This window comes from Acinonyx jubatus, chromosome B1, assembly GCF_027475565.1.
Source record: "Acinonyx jubatus isolate Ajub_Pintada_27869175 chromosome B1, VMU_Ajub_asm_v1.0, whole genome shotgun sequence".
In the NCBI taxonomy this organism is placed as follows: domain Eukaryota; kingdom Metazoa; phylum Chordata; class Mammalia; order Carnivora; family Felidae; genus Acinonyx; species Acinonyx jubatus.
In genome coordinates this window covers 107,799,180-107,821,932 of record NC_069382.1, presented here as the reverse complement: position 1 = coordinate 107,821,932, position 22,753 = coordinate 107,799,180, and the positions used below count along the sequence as shown (strand labels likewise).

At 36.9% G+C, this 22,753-nt stretch overlaps 1 protein-coding gene and 1 pseudogene across 50 annotated transcripts in view; one reads left to right on the top strand and one right to left on the bottom strand.

Annotated features, from left to right (window-relative positions):
- Positions 1-22,753, top strand: part of ANK2 (ankyrin 2) — a 674,296-nt gene that overhangs the window by 549,536 nt on the left and 102,007 nt on the right. For 42 of the 50 annotated variants that reach the window (XM_053217027.1, XM_053217030.1, XM_053217029.1 and 39 more), the window contains 7 exons: positions 2,529-2,726; positions 4,904-5,002; positions 5,169-5,267; positions 10,753-10,851; positions 17,501-17,698; positions 20,602-20,700; positions 21,314-21,412. In XM_053217027.1, coding sequence (XP_053073002.1) covers positions 2,529-2,726; positions 4,904-5,002; positions 5,169-5,267; positions 10,753-10,851; positions 17,501-17,698; positions 20,602-20,700; positions 21,314-21,412 — 891 coding nt within the window. The remainder of the gene's footprint in view (positions 1-2,528; positions 2,727-4,903; positions 5,003-5,168; positions 5,268-10,752; positions 10,852-17,500; positions 17,699-20,601; positions 20,701-21,313; positions 21,413-22,753) is intronic. The other 8 variants (XM_053217044.1, XM_053217046.1, XM_053217038.1 and 5 more) reach the window with 3 other exon arrangements.
- On the bottom strand, positions 20,583-20,795 carry LOC113600996 (uncharacterized; annotated as a pseudogene).

Here is a 22,753-nt window from a genome sequence, read left to right as displayed (position 1 = left end):
ATGTCAACTTACCATTGCTGCATAGATGTCTACTGTGCATCTCAAATTTAGTACGTTCAAAACTCAGCTGCTGATATTTCCCTCACCCCTACTCCTAATCCTTCTTGTAGTCTTTTGATCTCAAATGATGTTTATTATCCCATTCTTTCAGTTTCACAGGTCAAATACATCATGCAGTGCTTGACTCTCCTCTTTCTTCATATCCTATCACTAAACCTTGTCACGTCTTCCCTCAAAATACCTCATAATTCAGCAATTTCTTAACAGTCTTATTACCACCCCCCTGGTCTAGATCACTATCAACCCTACCTCAATGATTGCAAGAGATGCTAATTTGACTCCCTTTTTCTCATTTAACCCCATTCGGTATATTCTCAACAGAACAACCAGAGTAATCCTGTTGTCTTAAACCTTCCAAAAGCATCCCAGCTCCTTCCAAGTAGAAATCAAAAAGTCTACCCTGCCTTGTAGGTCTCTTGCCTGAGTTGCTCTCCTTATTCACTCCTCTTATTCACATGTCTTCAGCTGCATTCTGCTCCCTACTGTTCATCAGTCATGCTGGTGGTCTCAACCGGACATGCTTGTATTTGCTTTTCCTCATCCTCAAATATTCTCCCACAGATGAGCAGGACCAGCTCTCATACTGTCATCATGTCTTTCACCAAAACTCACCTTGTCAGCGAGGCTACTTCTGGCTAGCCTATCCACAGTGCACTCATATACACAAACTCCCTTGGCCATCCAATGCTTTAGTGTTCTTCTTAATACTGGTGGCCTTCTGGGGCGCCTGCATAGCTCAGTTGGTTAAGCATCAGATTTGAGCTCAGGTCATGATCTCCCAGTTTGAGAGTTCAAGCCCTGCATGGGGCTCTGTGCTGGCAGCTTGGAGCCTGGAGCCTGCTTTGTTTCTGTGTCTTCCTCTGTCTCTGCCCCTCCCCTGTTCACACTCTGTCTCTCTCTATCTCTCAAAAATCGATGTTAAAAAAAATTAAAAACAAAACAAAACACTGATGGTCTTCTAACATACTCTATATTTTAATTCTTATTCTTTTTGAATTGTCTGTCCACCACACGTTACCTCCATGAAGACAGGGGGTCCCTGTCTGTTATGTTTCTAGTTGTACCCTCAGTACTTGATCAGAACCTAAGTAGGTATGCAGTAAATATTTGTGAAATGTAACAAAGAATTAATTGCTGAAGATTTTATTTTCCACATAACTTTTAAGTGGATAAAACCACATTAAAGATTGATAGACTGTCAGAGACACATGCCACACATCACCCCAGATACTGCCAAGGCCTGAATTTCTTCTACACTTTGCCCTTATGCTATCTCCCCTCCAATGCATAAATACCTTCTCATCACCCTGCTCTTCTAACTTCATTTCAAGAATTTTTTAACATAAAAGCAATAATTATGGGCAGAGTATTTAAAAAACAAAGAAAGTATATTAATAATTTCAGAACCGCATACTTCTGCCACCCACAAATCACAAGTGAAGACTTTGCTGTATTTGGTTTCAGTTGTCCCTCATTGTTGAAATCACCTTCCTTGTTGAGAATATCAGGCCTTCAGCACATTCTGGCTTTTTATCCAGACACAGTTTCTACTTCTTTGAATGTAATGACTTCCAAGCTGGGTACTTGGTCAACAATTATTCCCTAGTCACTGTATTTGCATTGCTTATTAAGAAAATACTCTTTTTTAATGGGCAGATGTTTTCTAATTTAGTTTCTGCCCTAATTTGACATATTTTTTCTTATAAGCTTATTTATTTAAATTTTAAAACGAGTGTCTTACCTAAACTGATAATCCTCAGTGAATTACCCTCCTATCTTACATTCCTGCTGTTGACCTTCTCTGACAATTAAGACTAACGCTGTTTTGGGCACCATCAATGATAATAAATTTATATTATTTTCAAAATTTAAAAGCTGGGAGGTCATTGGCACATGATCCACATTTGTCTCACACTTTTCAGCCCTTACCTGACTGCTTTCTCCAAGTCCAGTTCATGTCTCATGATAGGAAAAAAGGAATTCTAGAATTTCAGAGCAGCACGGATCTAAGAGATGATCAAAATATCTTTCTCTCCTTGATGAACCCACTTTCTCCTCCTTCATCCACACACCCCCCCCATTTAGAAGTAAAGAAAATCTTGCAGAGAGATTAATTGAATGGAATCGGATACAAATAATTTCAGCATCAGCCATCGCTTGTTTTAAATATCTAACATTGCCCTAAGAATTGTGAGAGCCATCTGAATTGCCACACAATATCATGTTTTCATTCACAAAAGACGTATTAATTTCTGTTTTGCCTAAAATAGCATAATTATGAAATTAAATGTTCTCTTAGCTTCCCTCAGCACCTCACACAGTCTACCATACATTTAGATGTCAAGTGGAGATTATTTTTCCCTCTGCTACCAACTGTACCAGATATCAAGAATTGACTTTGCTGTGTTTCACAACCTGGAAGTCATGACTGAAATGTGGACTTGGTCTTGTTGTGTTTCGATATGCAGAATGGGCTGTCTCCACTTCACATGGCTGCACAGGGGGACCATGTGGAATGTGTGAAGCACCTGTTACAGCACAAGGCGCCTGTTGACGATGTCACCCTAGACTACCTGACGGCCCTCCACGTTGCTGCACACTGTGGCCACTACCGTGTCACCAAACTCCTTCTGGACAAAAGAGCCAATCCAAACGCCAGAGCTCTGGTAAACCTGGCCTAGTCCACATTAACAGAATAGAGACTGAGATCAGTATACCATAGTGATTGATCAATGGTGCACCAGCAAAGTGTGGTTACATATATGAAGTTAATTCTGCTAAGTTTGTTGCCTCCTACAAGTGGCCTGCCTACCTCATGCCTTCACAGTTTGCTATTAAATGATGGTGAGCGAGGATAGATTTAGGAAAACACCAAGGTACCATTTCCACAACTAGCAAGCTTCAGATAGATATGAAACTTCTGTAGTGGTAAGCACTTTTAAATGGAAAATAGAAGTTGAAAATAGGAAATCACAAAATAAATTCTAAACACCTCTATACCAAGTCAGAATGAAAGTGTGGAAAAGTTGACTGTTATTAATCCCTATTTGGGGAAAAAATGGTTTTAAAGTGCTGAGTAGGTTTGACCATGTTAAGACAGGGTAAAATGTAAGCCTGCAAAGAGTTCACTTAGAGAATTTCCTTACTGACCTGATTCCCCACACAGAGTCTAATAGAAAAGTGATGCTTAGCACTTTCCTGCTTCAAGAAACATTTCATATAAACTATTATGGGAATTGCTCAAGAGAAATCTACAAGAGGCTGTCCCTAGAGCAGCATATGTATTTCCCAAGGTCTAATATTGAATAAATCTTCCTTGCTTCACTTATATTCTAACAATAATCGTTGGGAGTATTAGGCATGTACTAATTTATGCCTCTTGTTTCCTAATTCTCAAACTAAAAGCAATCCTTTATCCTATACATGTACATGGTTTATGCCAGTTAAATTAGTCTTCAGATAATATTTAAAATGAGAGTGCCATGAGAATTATTAAATAATAAATCTTATTTTTATTAGAAAATTTTCCATTGGAATCAATTTTTTCCTAATTGCCCAGGAAGCAAATATATTTTTAGGGTTATATGAAATTATGTAAGGATATTTATTTTCTTATAAGGAGGAAAATACTCACTTTCATTTGGATAGTGGTCAATAAGCTTATAAAATATTACACTCTCATAATTAAAAGTCACTTAAGTGCTACACATACATTTGGCTATTTATACCTGGCTTGCTACATAGCTTATAAATGGGAAGTGACTTGAACATCGTGAAGAATAATAAGTCATTAGGTTAAGTAAGACAATATGCTTTCTTGAGAACTGCTAATGTAGAAAAATATTGACTGATGATCAGTCCCCATTCGGACAAGCAAAGTAACTAACTGGCAGAACAGATATAGCCTTTCTGTATGTAGGGATCATTGTTCAAATGATAATTGTTCAAAGGGATAATTGTTCAAATAAAATTATAATACTTACACATAAGGGTTAAGCATGGGACTAATTAACAAATTTTTATGTAATTGCCCCCAATTCCTACACATTGCCTAGTTTGGAAAGTTAAAAACCGTCTTAGAGACATCTCCACATTCCTTTGCCTCAGAGATATCTTATTCCACTAATTCCAGAAATTCTCCATACTTGTCTTAAAAACATTCAAGAACTTAATAATCATATCTTTATAAAATGATAAAACTGAAAATGTTTTAATGTAAGAAATATAACTTCTGGATATAAAATATTATCAGCATAATTATTTCTGCTAATACACAACAATTCCTTATACAAATTTCTTAATGGAAGATATATAACTTTTGGAGGTAAAAATTATTAGCATAAATAATGATTTCTGCTAATTTGCAACACCCCCGGCCTGAAGATGTTAGCGAAGCTGAAACATTTATTGTAGAGGCAGTCATGCTTGTAGAGTTTTGAAGTCAAACAGATGAACAGTTTTTATGCCCTAAGAAATGGTCTTTCATCAGAAAAATAGATGTTTACCTTCCATGCACCTTCAAGCCATTTCATCACCTGACCAATCAGTATACTTTAAAACATCTCAGAACTTCTGGTAAGGAGGCCCATGCAGTTTTCTTTACTTTTGTTTTTCTCTGTAACCACACGAATAGAATTCTATGCAGGCCCCCCACATATAAACAAAGTTCGGGGCCTACGGGAGCACATACCACTTTTCTTTCCAAATTTCCAACACCTACAGCATTTGAAAAAATGGTAACATTACGTGACGATGTAACATTATTGCCTGCAATGTGCCAGCATGGAGTTGCGTGAGGATCGTTTCTGCATGTTTTCAACTAACTTGATTGTCTTTTGCACAGAATGGTTTTACTCCACTGCACATTGCCTGCAAGAAAAACCGCATCAAAGTCATGGAACTGCTGGTGAAATATGGGGCTTCAATCCAAGCTATCACAGAGGTAGAAAAATGTTTCAGCCTGTCACGAAACATTCCTTCTCTTACTCCTTCTTTCCCTTCCTGTCCCCCATCTTCTGTCCTCTTTACTCAAGTGTTATTTATCTGAAGAAGTCCCCAAAGCCCCCACTGGTGCAGAGGAGTAAAACTGCTGTTGCTTTGTTTCGCAGTCTGGCCTCACACCAATACATGTGGCTGCCTTCATGGGCCACTTGAACATTGTCCTCCTTCTGCTGCAGAACGGAGCCTCTCCAGATGTCACTAACATTGTGAGTATGGCTTGGGTCAGAATAACCACAGGGAGAAGGAGCGAGAGGAAAAGAGAGTATGGATGTGTGTAGGGATGTCCGTGTGTATGTCATCATAGGTAGAGCAGCCGAGTTGTGAGAAGAGCCTCCATAATAACAAGTTATTAAAATAATCACCAGACCTTCACTGAGAACAATAGTGTTAGAAAATAGAATGTAAGCTGTGGAAGCTGTTTCAGCTTCCTGGTGCAGATGGATTAAACATGCATCGTAAATCCATTTATTAGAACAAAATACATTCTGAAAGCTCCTCAGAATGTGAATGAATAATTGGTTGGAATAAAATCTTAAGGACACATTCTAGTTGCTTGAGTGAATTGTATTCCAGGTTATTTTGATTGTCGTATGAAGTCAGTACCACAATGACTCATAGCAGATAGTTAACCAGAGATAGACCCATATTATGGATTTTCATTTGATATAAGATTCTTCCTCTTTCAATAACATGGACTTTTCATTTTCTAACCTTACTTTGATTTTTCATTTTGATTTGATTTTGTTTGCTAGAGTGGAGCCTCTCTTACCTGAAATAATTATACCATTATGACTTTTTCGTGTATCTTGAAATGAATGTTGGTCTCCAGACAACGTTTATTCTGCCAGGGACTACTGGATGTCCCAGAATTCTTCTGCCTAATCTGAATTAGGATTTTAACTTCCAACTTCCTTATGTTTCTTTAATTGTCTTGGAGTCTGCCACTTTAAACTTTGATCGTTGAATGCAAAATTTCTCCTTACTCTGCACAAGGTGTAGTCACTATTTAGAGCTCAACAGGGGGCCACTGGAATATTGAGATTTTTTTTTAAGTATGCGATAGAGATAACTCTCCCCCAATAAGCATCAGTGCTTATTATTGAGTCATATTTTCAAAAGCAATTGATTGACTACCGTTGTTAAATTTTGGTATATCATTCCATTTGAGTTGTGAAACAGAATGTTTTCATTTGCATTCCCTCTCACTTTTTCATGTCTTTGCATTTTACACACTATTTCTGTGCTAAGTTTCTGATGCATGGACAAAATCCATGTGAGATGAATTGATTTGGTTTAAATATTATTTAATACTCTCTCTTTATATTATTCCCAATTGGAGCATAAAACCATTAAATCATTGAAATATAGTCTATGTTTATATTTCCCTAATTATAGCTTATTGGTCTGAAGGTAATAATATCATAAATTAATCTTTAATTATTCCATTAAGGATAAGAGTAATTTAAAAACATGCCAATTTGAGTTTAATTTCTAGTCACTTCTTAGAACTTTAAAAGTAATCAACATCCTTTTTCTGTGCAGAGATGGTGACCACCTCTCTTTTTTAAACTGAGACCTGTATGAACCAGTAACTTTCAAGGAAAGTGCTCTGTATATTTTCCCACCATACTGTATTTTCTGTATTTACATTTCAATGCCTTCAGGATCAAGGAACAATGGTGATACTGTGTTAAATTATGTTATCATATTATAAGAGTAACATATATAAGTATATTCTATGTGATGCTTTATTGAAATCCCCTAGGTTAATATTTTTGAGGGGAGAATTTTATCGAATCTTCAAAGAAACTCCATATGAAATGGTTGTGTGATTCTGTGGCCACTGTTAATTTGCTTCTTAACTAACCAATTCCAAACCATTTGGTGGTTATGGATTTACTCCATATTCATATGCTCCCCTCTGCAAAAAAAAAAGAAAGCGCTATGTAGGCTACATGTAGATTTTCAAATAAAAATAAATAAAATATTAATCAAAACGATAAAAAAAATGCTCGCATCCTTTAGGCTGAGAAATCCCAATTTCGGTAATTGTAATATCAAACTAAACTTCAACCTACCAGTCACTATAAAGTTCACTTTGTTTTATCTTCTCACTTGTCTCTTACATACTCTTTCCCTTCAGTTCCCTCAAAACAAATACTTGAGAGGCACCTGCTAATATAATCCTCTTAACATGTTTCCTAGTTGTTGTTTTTTTGTTTTGTTTTTGTTTTTTTGGTGGTTTTTTTTTTTTTTTTTTTGTATTCAATGTCCTTCAGGGAGCAGATACCATGTAGATAGATAGGGTTATCAGATAAAATACAGAACTCCTGGTTAAATTTGAATTTCAGATAAATGACAAGTAATTGTTTTCAGTATAAGTATGTCCTGTGCAATAGTTGAGACATATTTATCTTAAGATAATTATCCATTGTTTGTCTGGAATTCAAATTTAACTGGTCATCCTGTACTTTTATTTACTAAATCTGGCAACCTACATTTAGAGGGATTTCATTTCTCTAGCAGTGGGATGCCTGTGAACTTGTGCATTCTCAGGACATGAGGATATAACTACTGGATCCAAAATTCTGTGCAGATGAAGAAACTGTGTGAACCCTGACTGCCTGCGCGCTGTGTGAGAGTTGGTCATTTCCTGACCCCAAAGTACCCCACCCTTGGAGCCTTTGTGTGTTGCCTGAAATCCTGTTGCATTTTTGAATGTAATGCTGTCTGTTGTGCTTTGATGCTTTCCAACTGATGCAGCCAAAGTGGAAGTCAATGTAGCTGTCGGCCAAATCAGTTTTAACAACTGAGAAGAGGGGCATGAAAAATTTAGTACCTGCTTCGTACATGAGCGTACCCATTCTCTTGCCAGTCTTGTTTTTGTCTCAAAATTCATTCCAAGTGTGAGATGTACCAATAACTGAATCACGCACAGATATTATTATTGCAAAGCTTCCTTTCCGGAAAGCTCACAAATGCACTTTGCACTTTAAAACCTGGGAAGTGGAACTACCACTTGTAATACATCCATAATCCAAAGTATCCGTTGACAACCATGGGAGTCGAAAACGAAGCACTTTGGGGTCTGTCCAGAGTATGGTGTGAGATATTACCAAGTTTTCGCATATAAAAATCAATGAGTTCATGCCAAAGTTCACACTTTATATTATGTTTAAAAATTCCCCCCAGTACTTGAGGTGAATTAGTTTAAGATAAAGAAAACAAGGGTGTTGAATAAGATGAGGTACCCAACAATCAAGAAATGGAAGTCATTAAAATAATATATGCCTTCTTTCATTTTTTTATTTATATTTATGTATAAACAAGGGTAATGTAAATATAAAAGGGTTAGGGAAATTTACAATAAAAATCAAGTACCCCAGAGTCATTAAATAAGAAATGAACAAGACCATTGCTTTAAATTGGAGAGACGTGTGTGTATGTGTATATATATATATATATATATATATATATATATATATATAAAACTTTTCTTTGAATATATAGTTATATATATATATATAACTCTCTCTCTATATATATAAGTTTTCTTTGAATATAGTGTTTAATATTTTAGATTAGGTTTTATATCTAACTCATTGATTTTAAATATATAAATATCATAAAAATAACTCATTTTAAGTATAAAATAAAATAAGGTTATTGGAAATATTAAGACTAGTATTGGAAACATTTTACATTCTGAAAACTCCTTATTGATAAAGTCTGGCTTGTAAACTAAACATATAAATCCATCCATAAGTAGGAACTCATGACACCATAACTTCTTATAAGGAAATTTATTTTTGTCTTTATTTCTACTAACATTAGTAAAATTGCTATACTTCTGTTAGTCTTAGAAATAGAATAAAGATATGAGGGCTTTTTGTGATTGTTTAATAGTTAGATCTTAACCATCTATTTAGAGACAGGTTAAGTGATATAGAAAACAAGTTTGAAATCGTGGGTGTCCAAAGAGGAAAAATCTTGCCATACACCCAAAGGTTAAGGACAAATATTGCTATTCCAATAATGTGTTTTATGAGACAGCACACTTCAGATACATTTACTTTACAAAAGTCAAAACTTGTCATCATTAAGGCCATTAGAGGATAAGTGAATCATCAATAAAACAGAAAAAATATAGAGTAGACATCCAGGTTAATGCTTTCAAAATCAAATCATTTGAAATGAATTTTTCATAACTTCATAAGGAATGGGTCTCTGATACTAGGAAATAAAATGAACTGTGAGCTATGTACCAAACTTAAGTTGTGCAAGGAATCAGAAGAAATGATTCACTGGAATTTGTCAGAAATATGCAATTACCACAACCAACTTTAAGATCAATTGCATTTCTTTGGAGTGGTTTACTTTACATAGTTGAAATCAGCTTTATTTTCTAGAACAGTTGTGGTGACTAGAAGTAATCCCTTCTATTCCAGTGTGTTGGTTTTTTATAATTATAAAATTGTTTGGAAGAATGAACCCCTGCCTTCTTCAGAACAACATGGGGTTTTAAAATACATTGATTAAAACAAACAAACAAAAACTCCCCTCTCACAGGCAGTACTTAACAAAGTTTTCAATGACAAAAACCCTTTCATCTAACCATCATCCTTCATGCTGCAACTTAAGCTACCGTTTCCTGACAAGTGTGCCCTATCTTGATGTGGCATGAAAATACTTGAGGAATGACCTGATGCCTGGTGCTGCCCACCTCAACAGATGACGCTGTTAACAGTTGCTTTACTCATCTCTTGGTAGTTCTCTCAAATAACCGTCTATAATTAAATATGCTCATTAATAATAAATAGGGGACATCCGGGGCAAATCACATTTCTTATGTGAATAGCCATCGTCTAGCCTCACAACACAAAGACAAATTGAATGTAAAAGCATTTATTATGGAAGTAAATTTTGAATTCTGAAAAGGAATGACTTATGTATAGTACAAATGATGTGATTTTTTTTTTTTTTTGCACTGTGTTGACTTGATCTAGTATGTAGAGTTTCTCCTTAAAATGGGGTCAAGTTGTAATCACATAGTCAAGTGTGACAATGACACAATGACATTGTGACACAATGACACAATGACAATGAAATTTTAGGTTTGAAGGATAAAAGATAACACCTAAAGTATTTTTTTAACGTTTATTTATTTATTTTTGAGAGAGAGAGAGAGAAGAAAGGAAGGAAGGGAGGAGGAGGAGGAAAGAGAGAGAGAGAGAGAGAGAGAGAATCCCAAGCAGGCTCTGTACAATCAGTGCAGAGCCTGATGCAGGACTCAATCTCACAAACCATGAGATCATGACCTGAGCCCAAATAAAGAGTCAGATGCTGAACTGACTGAGCCACCCAGGTGCCCCTCACCTAAAGCAATTTAAATTATGCCAAATTAACTATGAAGTTAAACCTCAGGGTATACCAGATTTTTGGAGTGTTCACTTGTTTGTCATGGACTGAAAAAAAAAAAACCTAAAAAACATTTGTTTTATCCTTATGAAGATGGAGAAGATACAAAACTGTGTTGTTTCAGACTAAATAATTATGAAACAATTATACCTTTTCATAGATTTCCTAAACCTTTGGATTGATTGCTGAATTTCACAAACAGGCACATTTTCATCCTTGACCATTCAGAGCAGTGAATTTACTTATGACTCAATGGTCTCTGTTTCCCGGCAGCGTGGGGAGACTGCATTGCACATGGCAGCCCGGGCAGGGCAGGTGGAAGTGGTCCGATGCCTCCTGAGAAATGGTGCCCTTGTCGATGCCAGAGCCAGGGTACGTGCTGGTGCCGGAGGTTCTCTCCTATTGCATGCATGAGTTTCACCTTTATGACGGAATGCTATTCTTCATGTCCCTGACTTGGAAATGCCATGGATTGTATGCGAAAGTATCAATTCAATAGCAGTTTTACAGGCAAAAAAGGAAATGGTATAGTAAATATACACAATGGAAAATGCACCCCAATTTCAGAAACATTAACTTTGAAAAAAATGTATAATTTAGTCTCTAAGAAATATAGCATTGACTAGCCTAATAATTTTTTAACCTATGGAAACACTTTTACTTATATCTCTTTTCATGAATTTAAAAAATTTACCGTATTATAGACATAGTATGTGTATTAAAATATATTTCTTACCATAAGCCAATCAAATTGCCACAGACATTCGTTACTAGTTACTTACAAGCAAATTATACTCAAAGTTTTAATGTTGTACCTTTATCTCTATTATTATTTTCCTCCTTTCTATCATGAATTATACTTTTCTTCTTACTCTGATTTTACGTATTTAGACAGTCTGCACTTCTGTGATTCCAAGTAGAACAATTGGGGTTTGGAGATTACTTGATCAGATTCTCTTGTTTCTAATTGCTTCAAATCCCTTCACAGCTTGATTTTTCCTTCCTTCCTTCCCTTTTTTTTAAATTCACTTCCCATTTGCTTTTCTCACCTTCTTCCTCTACACTGAATATGCTAGTAATTTTTTATCAGTGTACTATATCTTCAATTTCCTTTTTCACGTCGTTCCTTTAATTAATTATTCATTTATTTTTTTGCACTAGCATCTTTGGGATTTTCTCTGCTTCAATATTTGAAGTACCTAAGCTAGAACTCACTTCAGCTTGACTTGTACCATCATGACTCCCTTTTAGAAATGGTATTGTATTAGAATGAAAACATCTGGCTGGAGTCCTTACACATTGTTATTTCAGGCAAGTCATTGCACTTCTAGGTCCTTAAAATATAAAGGTTGGACTTGAAACTCCATTGCAGACTTCCTTAATATTCTCTGACTCTATGAACTTAATAGAATTTTTTCTACAGACCTTCATGAAAAATCCAGTGAAACATGGGCAGCCTTAACATTACTCTTGTCCTTTTGGATTTTATCTGCCTTTTTATCCATTGTGTGAGCAATGTAATTTATGTTCTTTGGTAATCATCATTGGTATTTTATGTTCTTATATATTTAGAGCTTTTGTTATCCAAACTGTATTCTTCTCTGCCTTGGCACTTTTCTTGTTTCCTCTCACCCTCAAGACTTTTTTTTTTTTTTAACATTCATTTATTTTTGAGAGAGAGAGTGAGCACAAGTGCCTGTGAGTGGGAAAGGGGCAGAGAAAGGGGGACAGAGGATCCGAAGCTGGCTCTGCACTGACAGCAGAGAACCCAGTGTGAGTCTTGAACTCACGAACAGTGAGATCATGACCTGAACCTTAGCTGGATGCTTAACTGCCTGAACCACACAGGCACCCCTTCCAAGATTAGTTTTTAAGAGCAGTTTTAGGTTCACAGCAAATTGAGAGGAGGTTACAGAGATTGCCCATATACTCCCTGATCCCACACAGGCATAGGCCACCCTGTTATCAACTTTCCCTATAGGAGCAGTACATGTGTTAGAATTGAGGAACACACATTGACACATCATAATCCCCCAAAGTCAATAGTTTACCTTAGGGTTTACTTTTGGCGTTTCACATTCTGTGGGTTTGAACAAATGTATAATGACATGTATCCATCCTTATCATACAGAGTAGTTTTACTGCCCTAAAAACCTTCTGTGTTCCACCTATTCTCATTTCCTTTCAAGCTTACCTGGCATTAGTCATTTAAAAAATACACACACACACACACACACACATATGTATATATATACATATAGGTAATCAATGCACTCTGAGTATCATGAACTTCAGTATTTTTTCCAGAAATGTGGTAATATTTTTAGTAAATATTTGTAATCCATATTTAATAGTAAAGGGTTTCCTGTTTATCTCTCAAAATTAAACTGCTTAATATCTTTCTATATTCAAATTTAATGTATTCTATTTATTTTATTTTATTAGAGAAAGAGAGAGCACAAGCAGGGGAGGGGCAGAGAGAAAGGGAGACACAGAATCTGAAGCAGGCTCCAGGCTCTGAGCTGTCATCACAGAGCCCGATGCAGGGGCCGAATTGGTGAAGCACAAGATCATGACCCTAAGCCCAAGTCAAACGCTCAACCGAGTCACCCAGACACCTCTAATTTATTCTATTTTTAAAGGAAATTTGCTTATTTTCATATATCTTTGCCAATTTTTTGTGTTATCAATTTAACCTGTTATTTGTCACCTTATGCTTTTTTGGGTACCATCTGCAACCCCTTCCTCAGAAACCACTGGCCACAGACTCTTTACTGTGAAATATTATAACATTTATGTATGTGTTTATTTTTACACACAAATTCCATCAATTCTATTGTTTTGCTTCTCTTTTTCAACTACATTTAATGCCATGGTCTACATATATAAACATCTATAATTTTTTGTTCCTCCTTATTTAAGTATCACATTTTATGACCCTTTGCTTTTTCAACTCCACCACCTACCCTAGGATGCAAGTGAAATTCCTTTCTTATAGCATCCTTCTGTGGTGGACAGGAGAAACTGCCATAGCCTTATATAAAGGCATGCTAATGAAAGGTCATTATGCATGACATCACCTGGGGATCCTGTTAAAATGTAGATTGAACTCAGTAGGGCTGGGATGAGGTCCAAAATCTGTATTTCTAAAAACTCACAAGTGATGCCCATGTTCCTGATCCTGGGATCATGCTGAGCAGCAAGAAGCTTTGGTTTTCCTTTTCACATGTTCTATTTTAAGTTGTACTTTCACCATGAGTTTCTATTTTTATTTAGCCCTTTAGGTTTCTCTGAAAATCTTTGATTTAGTTAACATTTGTACAGCGGTTTATACTTCATAAAGTATTTTAACACAAATTATCTTCTTCAACACACAGAACAACCCTGTGTTGTAGGGTGGTTTAGAGTTCTAAAATTCAAAATGTTGCTGTCTTGCCTGAGGTCATGGAATTAGAAAGGATGAGAAAAAGGTTCCTCCTTGGTTCTGTGTCTTTCTCCTAGGTTTTCTCTGCTGACATCGTTATCTCCGTTTCAGATGTAAAGGGAGCCCTTATCTCTTTCATCTAAACAAACAACACGATTCTAATTAGTCACATTTCCCACCTGAGCCAGGTTATCTTACCAAGCCTGGGTTCCATGCCCATTCAGGAGGTGGGATGAGATGATTGGCAGTCCCCCCAGAGCCACGTGTAGTGTGGGATGTCCCCTTCCCCCAAAGGAGGGAGGGAGGGAGGGCTCTTCCCAGAAGAGTGTTGAACAGAAAAACCAACATCTATCTGTTCTGTTTTACCTGCTGGTTTCCCAGCAAGCATACACACATGCCTGCGCTTCTGAAAACTCTGTTAACCTAATACATTGCTTTATAATTCACTCTGTGTCAAAGGGGAGATGGTCAGCAGTTACACTCAGGTACTACACTGAACTCCAAGGGCAAGTTCTCTGGATAGTCTATACTTCTTAATCAGGTTTGGAAATAATATCTCCTGGTTATATAATCATGGCACTACTCCTAATTTATAATGAAAGAAAAATCATGTACTCACAACAGTATCTCTCATTTGAAAAGTGCAAGCGGCATAGCGGCATACTCTCTTCAACAGTCAAGAACACAAGGCATATTTTGCTGGACAGACTGGGGAGCATGGACTACAGTGGTGTAAGTTTGTCAGTCAGTCCATATGCTTGCCCTCAGACTCTGCTCTCATCAAGGTTCTTCCTTGTCCCGTATCCTCCATGGACATGACCGAGAGAACCCCTGGAGCCTGCCCATTGGGGAGCTCTCTTGCTTTAGGTGCCCATGTTCTGTTGGCATTATATGGGGGGGCTGACATTTGCTTTGGGGATTGAGCAATAAGAAGGCCCCTAGGCTTAAACTCACTTGAAACTTAATTCACCTTAAAATTTTAGTCAGCTCCCAGTTGATTAGGTTCCTGGGAATCCTGTTAGCTAAAAACTAATAGCAGAAATTTTATCAAATCTTTGAACCTTGTCCCAGCCATTACTGTTTCTGACCCTTGGTAAAGGAGTTGGGGCTCAGCAAGTCTTCCTAATTTGGGAAGACTGTAGCTTGTGGTAGTAAGGCAGAGCTCATCTCTTCCTGCTCCAGGCTGTATCACAGTCAATGGCACTTTATGGTGAGGGAATAATTATTGCCCCCTATATTTGAAAGAGGCCTAGAGGATCAAGCTAACCACCACCCCCACCCCCTTTTAAATCTCTTTCCATCAATATTATTTTCTGTGCTTTCCCAATTCTTTGCCTTGGCTTGAATTAACTTTAGCTTGGGACAGCAAATTCAAGTCTTGCAGTTCAACAGGGAAATAAATAATTCTGCAAACCTTAGAGGTCTTATATCTCTAGTTACCATTGGGAAGACTTTCTAACCAAATTTGTTTGTTCTTCTCTTTTTCACTTTCAGATAGGACTGTACCAAAAGTTGAAGAAAGTAGGCAAGACAGCTTATTTCTTAACTTAAACAAAAACAAAAACAAAATGAAGGAAACAAAATCAAGTGCCTGAATGCTCTGTAGTCTGAGAACCAAAGGACAACTTAACCAAATACTTGGCTGTTACTAGCCCTAGATTAAGATGTCCTCATTGCCCCAATTCTTCCACTCACTCATCAAGAACACCTTTTAGATTATGTCACTTGCAGTACCCACCTCTATCAAATTGTTGGGCAGAAGTGCAAGAAGGGAAACCCAGAAACAACAGATATTCATGATAGCTATTCTCAAGTTCTTCAGTTCTTTTATTGTTGTTGTTTTGCTCTCCATTTATCCTCATTACTCAGTTTTCCCCATTTGTCTATTTTCTCTGCTATATTTTTAAAAACAGTTGTATCTTCCAAAGTGTTGTCAGTCTCCTTTCCTATTGAGAGTCGCTTCATTCTGTTAGTTTCCTCAGTGGCCAATGTAACTGTGTCTATTTCAGTAGAATGTATAGAGGAATAAATATCTTTTGAATCCAATGCCTGAGTTCAAGTCCTGTTTTAATAGCCTGGTGACAATCCTGGAGAACTACTTTAATTCCTCTTAATCTCAGTTTTCTAGAAAATGATACTAATACTACATTATACACCTTCTTTTCAGGTATTTTGTAAGACTAGGATCAAGTATGCATCATACCTGAAGGAAGTTTATAAATTGCAATTTTTCAAAAAATTCCAATTCTCTTACTAAAATACTTGTATTATTGTTATTTATTATTTACTTTTCACCACCCTGAAATTCACACAATGCTATTTCCTCTCATCCTGAATACTTCTTTTTTCTAGTACTTTAAGACACTGCATTTATTTGAACAGCTCTTCCCCCACTCTATTATATCTTTTTTCCATTCATTCTTAGCTCAGTATGTTGACCCAGATTTTCCTTCCTCACTCTGATTATGACATGCCTTTGGACAGATTGTAAAGACATACCTGTTTTCATCACTAAGATTATACTCAACTTTCTTTTTATAAGAAGATGGCTTGGCCTGGTTCTCTTAACACTGAAATGAAAGCATTTTTCTGACTACACATTAGAGTCAGGTGATTTCTTGAGCCTCCTCCAACCTATCCTCCCTGTTCGTAGTACCAACTATGTCTTCTCTGTGTTTCTAAATGAAAAGCACTCGGCAAATAGTTAACCCCATTCGCTTCTTGCCAGAGTTCCATTTCATCTTTGAAGCCCTGGATCCAAGTCCCAGAACTATATGCAGTGTTTCCTGGAACAGCATTTTTTTAAAAAATAAGATTATGATATCTTCTTTTTATGCAGTCCCTTCTTGAAGAAAATGACCAGCATTTGTATCCTTGGCTTGTTTGAGTTAAGTAAGAACAGTTTTCCCTGGATCCCTTTTTTTTTACTCTGAATATAGTTCCCAGAATAAGTACTGTCTCTTTTTTGTTTGTTTTTTTTTAAATTTTTTTCAACGTTTTCATTTATTTTTGGGACAGAAAGAGACAGAGCATGAACGGGGGAGGGGCAGAGAGAGAGGGAGACACAGAATCGGAAACAGGCTCCAGGCTCTGAGCCATCAGCCCAGAGCCTGACGCGGGGCTCGAACTCACGGACCGCGAGATCGTGACCTGGCTGAAGTCAGACGCTTAACCGACTACGCCACCCAGGCGCCTCTAAGTACTGTCTCTTAATGAAAGCTTTTGGATGAGAATCTAGGTCTTAGGCCTCTGGACTAGATTTTTTTTCTTACTCAGAACCACGAATTGGTTTGTATTTAAGCATTAGTGGGGGCTAAAGCCTTAATGAGTTGAGAAACATGTGGGTGTGCCCCGGAAACAATGACCAAGTTCATGAAAGTACATACTTCTAGAAAAGTCTAAGGAAGATTTTGTGACCAAACAAGTCACCTCCATGACAAAATATACCATAAATCATGGTCAGAGTAGTAATAATATCCTTTTGGCTAGGCGCTACTAGAAATTCCAAGGAGACATCAGGAAACATCTGAGTGAAATATGTCATCAGTGAAGTTTGGCTTGTTTTGGCACTAATTTTTTACTTGACTTGAGTTGTAGGAGGAACAGACGCCTTTGCACATTGCCTCTCGCCTTGGTAAGACAGAAATTGTCCAGCTGCTTCTACAACATATGGCTCATCCAGATGCAGCCACAACAAATGGGTACACGCCCCTGCACATCTCTGCCAGGGAAGGCCAGGTAGATGTGGCATCAGTCCTCTTGGAAGCAGGAGCAGCCCACTCTTTAGCTACCAAGGTAAGGGGATGGCTCCATGACAACATGGACCGGGAAGGATCTGAGTCAGGATTCCTCTGTTCTACTATATAGAGTATCAAGAAAGGTACATCTCCTTTAGGCCTCTGACTTCTTCCTATTTAAATATTTTAGATTCATCTTCTAAATCATCAAAGGGGATTGTGAAGTTCCATACCATGCCTTCAGTAAAGAGTGCTAGATTCCATCTTTCTAGTTAGTATTGTTTCTAATACAGGTATCTAGTGCTTTAACTGAGATTATTTCCATAGAGCAAGGGCCACTTTCTCTTCTCTTTCCATCATAAAATGTATAATGTAGTCCCAAGAGAAAAAATATAAGATTCTCAAATACATTGAACTAGTATTACTAATGAAGAAAAAAATTGCATTAAATTGGCAATACTGTATTTGCTAAGAGTTTTAGTACTATCTAGAAGTTCATCTCACTTGATCTTGCGATTTTATAACTGTGGTATCAGCCAGTTATCATTCCCATTCTGCTCTCTAATATTTATAGGCTATATTCTTGCCTGGGTATGTACAGTCTCTAAATAGAGCTGTGCTAGAAAATCACTTCATTAGTTGTGTATTCTTTGTATATGCCAGCCTGAATTTGACTTATGTTCGGAGTTTTATGCCGGGGCGGAATAATTTTTCTCTACTTTATACATCCTATTTGAAATTCACTCTGTGGATGTGACTTAGAATAAAACACAAACACACTCAGCTAATCAGTGCTAAAGAAATTGGACGAGTACAGAAGAGTAGGGAAATGAGACAAGTTTAAAGCCTACCACAAGTGTGTTGTTTGCAAGGCAAAACAATTCCCATGAGTACAGCAGTGATTCATATTATTTAAAAGACATTTTCAATTTGCTCATAGTAAATAAGCATAAGTACTACATCTGAGGGAGAAGTATGAACTGGAGTAGTATTGTCGCATCTGTTGTACTAGCAGAGGGGCAACCGCTAGCTATGACTTAATCTGGTTGCCTGTGGCATGTTTTCAATGTAAGAAATTGATACCTATTCAAATGCTGAAATCTGAAGAGTTGCCAGGAATTTAAAAGTCATTTTTTAGAAAAACCCAAACCCAGAAACTAAGCAACAAACTACTAATAGCAACAACAACCACCCAAGAGAGACTGGGTGACTGTCTCATCAGATGAAGGTGGTAAATAATTTCAGGTATCTAAAATATAGAAATAGAGAATAAAATATGTGCCTTCCAAAGTTGTTTAGGATTTCAAAAATATGTCTAGAGCAATAGTAAAGTGCAGCAGTCAAATGGAAGGGAATATTAAACTGACCAGTTTAACAGTGGAACTCACTGGGGTTCTGATGAATAGTTGACTCATCATCATTAAAGCTGTTGGAGTGTTTATACATATCAGAGGGTAAATGAAGTCCTGATGAGGTTAACATAGGGAAAGAAGGAATGTGTGACTTGAGATGCTTTCCAACCTCTATTTTGTGATTCTACATTAAAGATTCTATGTAGTTTTGTCTAGTAATAGGTTCCAAATTTATAAAGGGGCTGGATCACTCTTCCAGCAGGACTTTAAGGGTAAGGCATTTATTTTTCTTCCTTACCACATGTTTTTTTTCTCAAAGGATTCTTCTTCATCCTGATTGTCACGCCAACCATTGTGTGCATTGAGCAGACGGAGCACATTAACAGTAAATGTTGGCTTAAATGGGCTAGTGCAAGGAGGGGGAAATACTTCCTGTATTTGTCCCACACTTGGAGAAAGTGAAAGACTCATTCTCCTCCAAGGACTTATTAGTGCCAAAGGGTTCAAAAAGAAATAAAAAGAAAAACAACATCTTAAAAGTAATTTGTATGGTGACACTGTGAACGGGCAATATTGTTTCTGGGGAGATACTCTGTATTGCAACGAAGGCTTAAATGGTCCCAAGGATAAGCTATATCTTACACCACCTACCACAGGCACATTTACTTTGTGTATTGTACAGGCCCTGGTCAGCTTTAGAATTCTCCCACTCCACTGTCGTGCCAGAAGAGCATGTGGCTAGACTGTCTGGCCAAGAGGATGGATTTGAGATCATGGTGTAGGAACTGTGCCATCCTTGAGATCTGAGCCCAGCGACTTGGCTGTTTTTGTAACACACTGCTAATTACAGAGAATGGCATTAGTCAGGCACATAAGTCATTGAATCTATAAACATGGGTAAGAGAGCATTCTTTTAAAAAAGCTTTACACTGTGGTGGGTTTAAAAGTCTGATGTCAATCAGCTCAACATTGTGCCAGAAGTAGAAGTGTATTTTACAAAAGGAATTGGTCTTTTATACAGCGCAGGTCTTCTGGGAAAGGGGATAACAGGATGGGAGGTGCTTTTTAGTAGTGAGCATTTTTTTTCTCTGTCAGCCATTTATCCTGCTATTTCTGCAGAAGATACAAATCAACTGAATCACAATAATAATATTTTTTTTTACCATTGCTGCTGAAATATCCTAAAATTTAAATGAAGAAATTTGGAATTCAGGTATTATAAAGAGAAGGCAGCTATTGTCTCAGTCCTATTAATTTTAGAGACAAGAAAAAGCCAAGCTCCCCTCCACATCCTGCCCAACTCACTAACGAGAGCCATTTTAGGGACACTGGTAGCTTTTAAATCCCAACCCCATAAAGTCAAATGTCAATTTCTAAGCCCTCAAAATAAAATTTGTTTTGTTCAGTCTATTAAGTCAAACTCTTGTGCATTAAATTTCCTTCTTTTTTTCTAGTCCTTGTTTGTGGCTCACAGATTTAATGTTTCTCATTATTTCTCCCAAATAGAGAGACCCAATATAGTTTGCTTAATATGTTAGCAAATAAAACAAGTTTTGTTAGGAGTCACAAAAATAAATATTACATTTTACTTTTGTTCTTCACATTCCAGAAAGGTTTCACTCCCCTGCATGTAGCAGCCAAGTATGGAAGCCTGGATGTGGCAAAACTCCTCTTGCAACGCCGTGCTGCCGCAGATTCTGCAGGGAAGGTAAAGGTTTTTACTAATACGTGACATTTTTCAATTAGCAATAATCGCGCCTCGGATAAACCTCATTGGCTACGATACTGCCACTGCGCAAAGCTAATATGTGACATTTTTATAACTCAGTCAAGTTGGAAGCTTTGGAGATCTGTGCTTCAGGATATTTTTCCCACTCTCCTGAAAGGAACATGAAAGCAACTGATGAAACTATGCCAAATAGACATGATGGCTCTCTGTCCGTGACCTGTCCACATACACACCAATTTAGAAGGCATTTAAAGCTGTGCCTCCAATGTATGTTTTTGTCACAACAGGGCCCAGAACATCTCTAAATTTAGAAGAGCCCTTGCAATGTTAACGTAGTAATTCTTGCATAGCATTTTAGACTTCTTTTTATGGTGGATATCAAGATAACCTGTGCTAATTTAAGCTCAACCAAGCGTTTTCAGTTTTAGCTAAGTTTCTAATATGAAAACCATTAGGCATTTATTTGATTTTTTTATTGACCGTATTAATTAATTAACACAGACTTAATATACATCGGTTTCCATGCATTTTGGTAGCTTCAGGGCAGCTAACGCTAATTTATTAATGCTGAATTTAAACACACCCTTTACAGAATGGCCTTACCCCACTCCATGTTGCTGCTCATTATGACAACCAGAAGGTGGCACTGCTGTTACTGGAGAAGGGTGCTTCCCCTCATGCCACTGCGAAGGTGAGGACCACAGACAAGGGTTTACAGATACAGGGTATAACTATAATCTGACCGCACGTGGGAATTTTTATTTTTTTAAATTTTAATTCCAATATAGTTAATGTACAGTGTTATATTGGTTTCATGTGTACAATATAGTGATTCAATAATTCCATAAATCACCCAGTGCTCATCATGACTAGCACCCTCCTTAATGCCCATCACCTGTTTCACCCATCCCTCACCCATCTCCCCTCTGGTGACCATCAGTTTGTTTTCCATAGTTAAGAGTCTGTTTCTTGGTTTCTCTCTCTCTCTCTCTCTCTCTCTCTCTCTCTCTCTCTCTCTCTCCCTTTTTTCCTTTGGTTGTTTTATTTCTTAAATTCCACACATGAGTGGAATCATATGTTATTTGTCTTTGATTTCACTTAGCATAACACTCTCTACCTGCATCCATGTTGTTGCAGGGAATTTTTTTTAAACACATGCTATCGTATAATTGCAAGTAGTTCTAGTGATAGTAGCTTTTGATATTGACTTTTTAAAAAATTTTCTACCAGATGCTTCCACAAAGTCGTTTAAGATTTTTTACCAGTCAGTATAGATTAAGGGGATGTGCCTACGAACCAATAGAGATGACTTTTATTGCCAACACTCTGTTTTAGAGACTGAAGTTTTGAATTCTGAGAAATGAAACCTCATAAAGGTAGATAGGTTTTTTCTTTTCCCCTGTAAACAGCGTGTTCTCCTATAACATAACCTTTGAATTGTTCATTCCTTTAGACTTCAATTTTTTCATTGTAGTATATGTAAGACTCTTTATTTCTTTTTCTTTAAATAGTTCATCCATGTCAACTATAACATACATCCTTTTAAGTCCCTAGGCTAGGAATTCCTTTTTGGTGTACATGTAGCACCAATTTCTGAGATGGTCCCAACTAAGACTTGTACCTATGGATAGGGCATCTTTCGCCATTGGAGCTGTCCCTTATTTACACTGAAAATACACATGAATGTCATATGATACATAAAGTAATCATTGTACCTTTCATTAATTCATTCGGCAAACATGTACTGAGGACATATTAGGATTTATTTAAAAAGAAAAAGTATTTATTTTGTTAGGAAAATAGTCATGTAATGTTAGATGACATAATAAAACAGCGCAACTACCGTTTATTAGCCAAGCACTGTGCCTACCACTTTACATGCAATATCTCATTTAAATTCATAATAATCCTTTGAGATTGGTGTCATAATAATTTCTATTTTACAAATAAAGAAGTGATATTTGAATAGGTTAATTTGTTCAAAGTCACATGACTAAAAAGCAATGGAGCTAATATTTGGCCTCAAGCAATT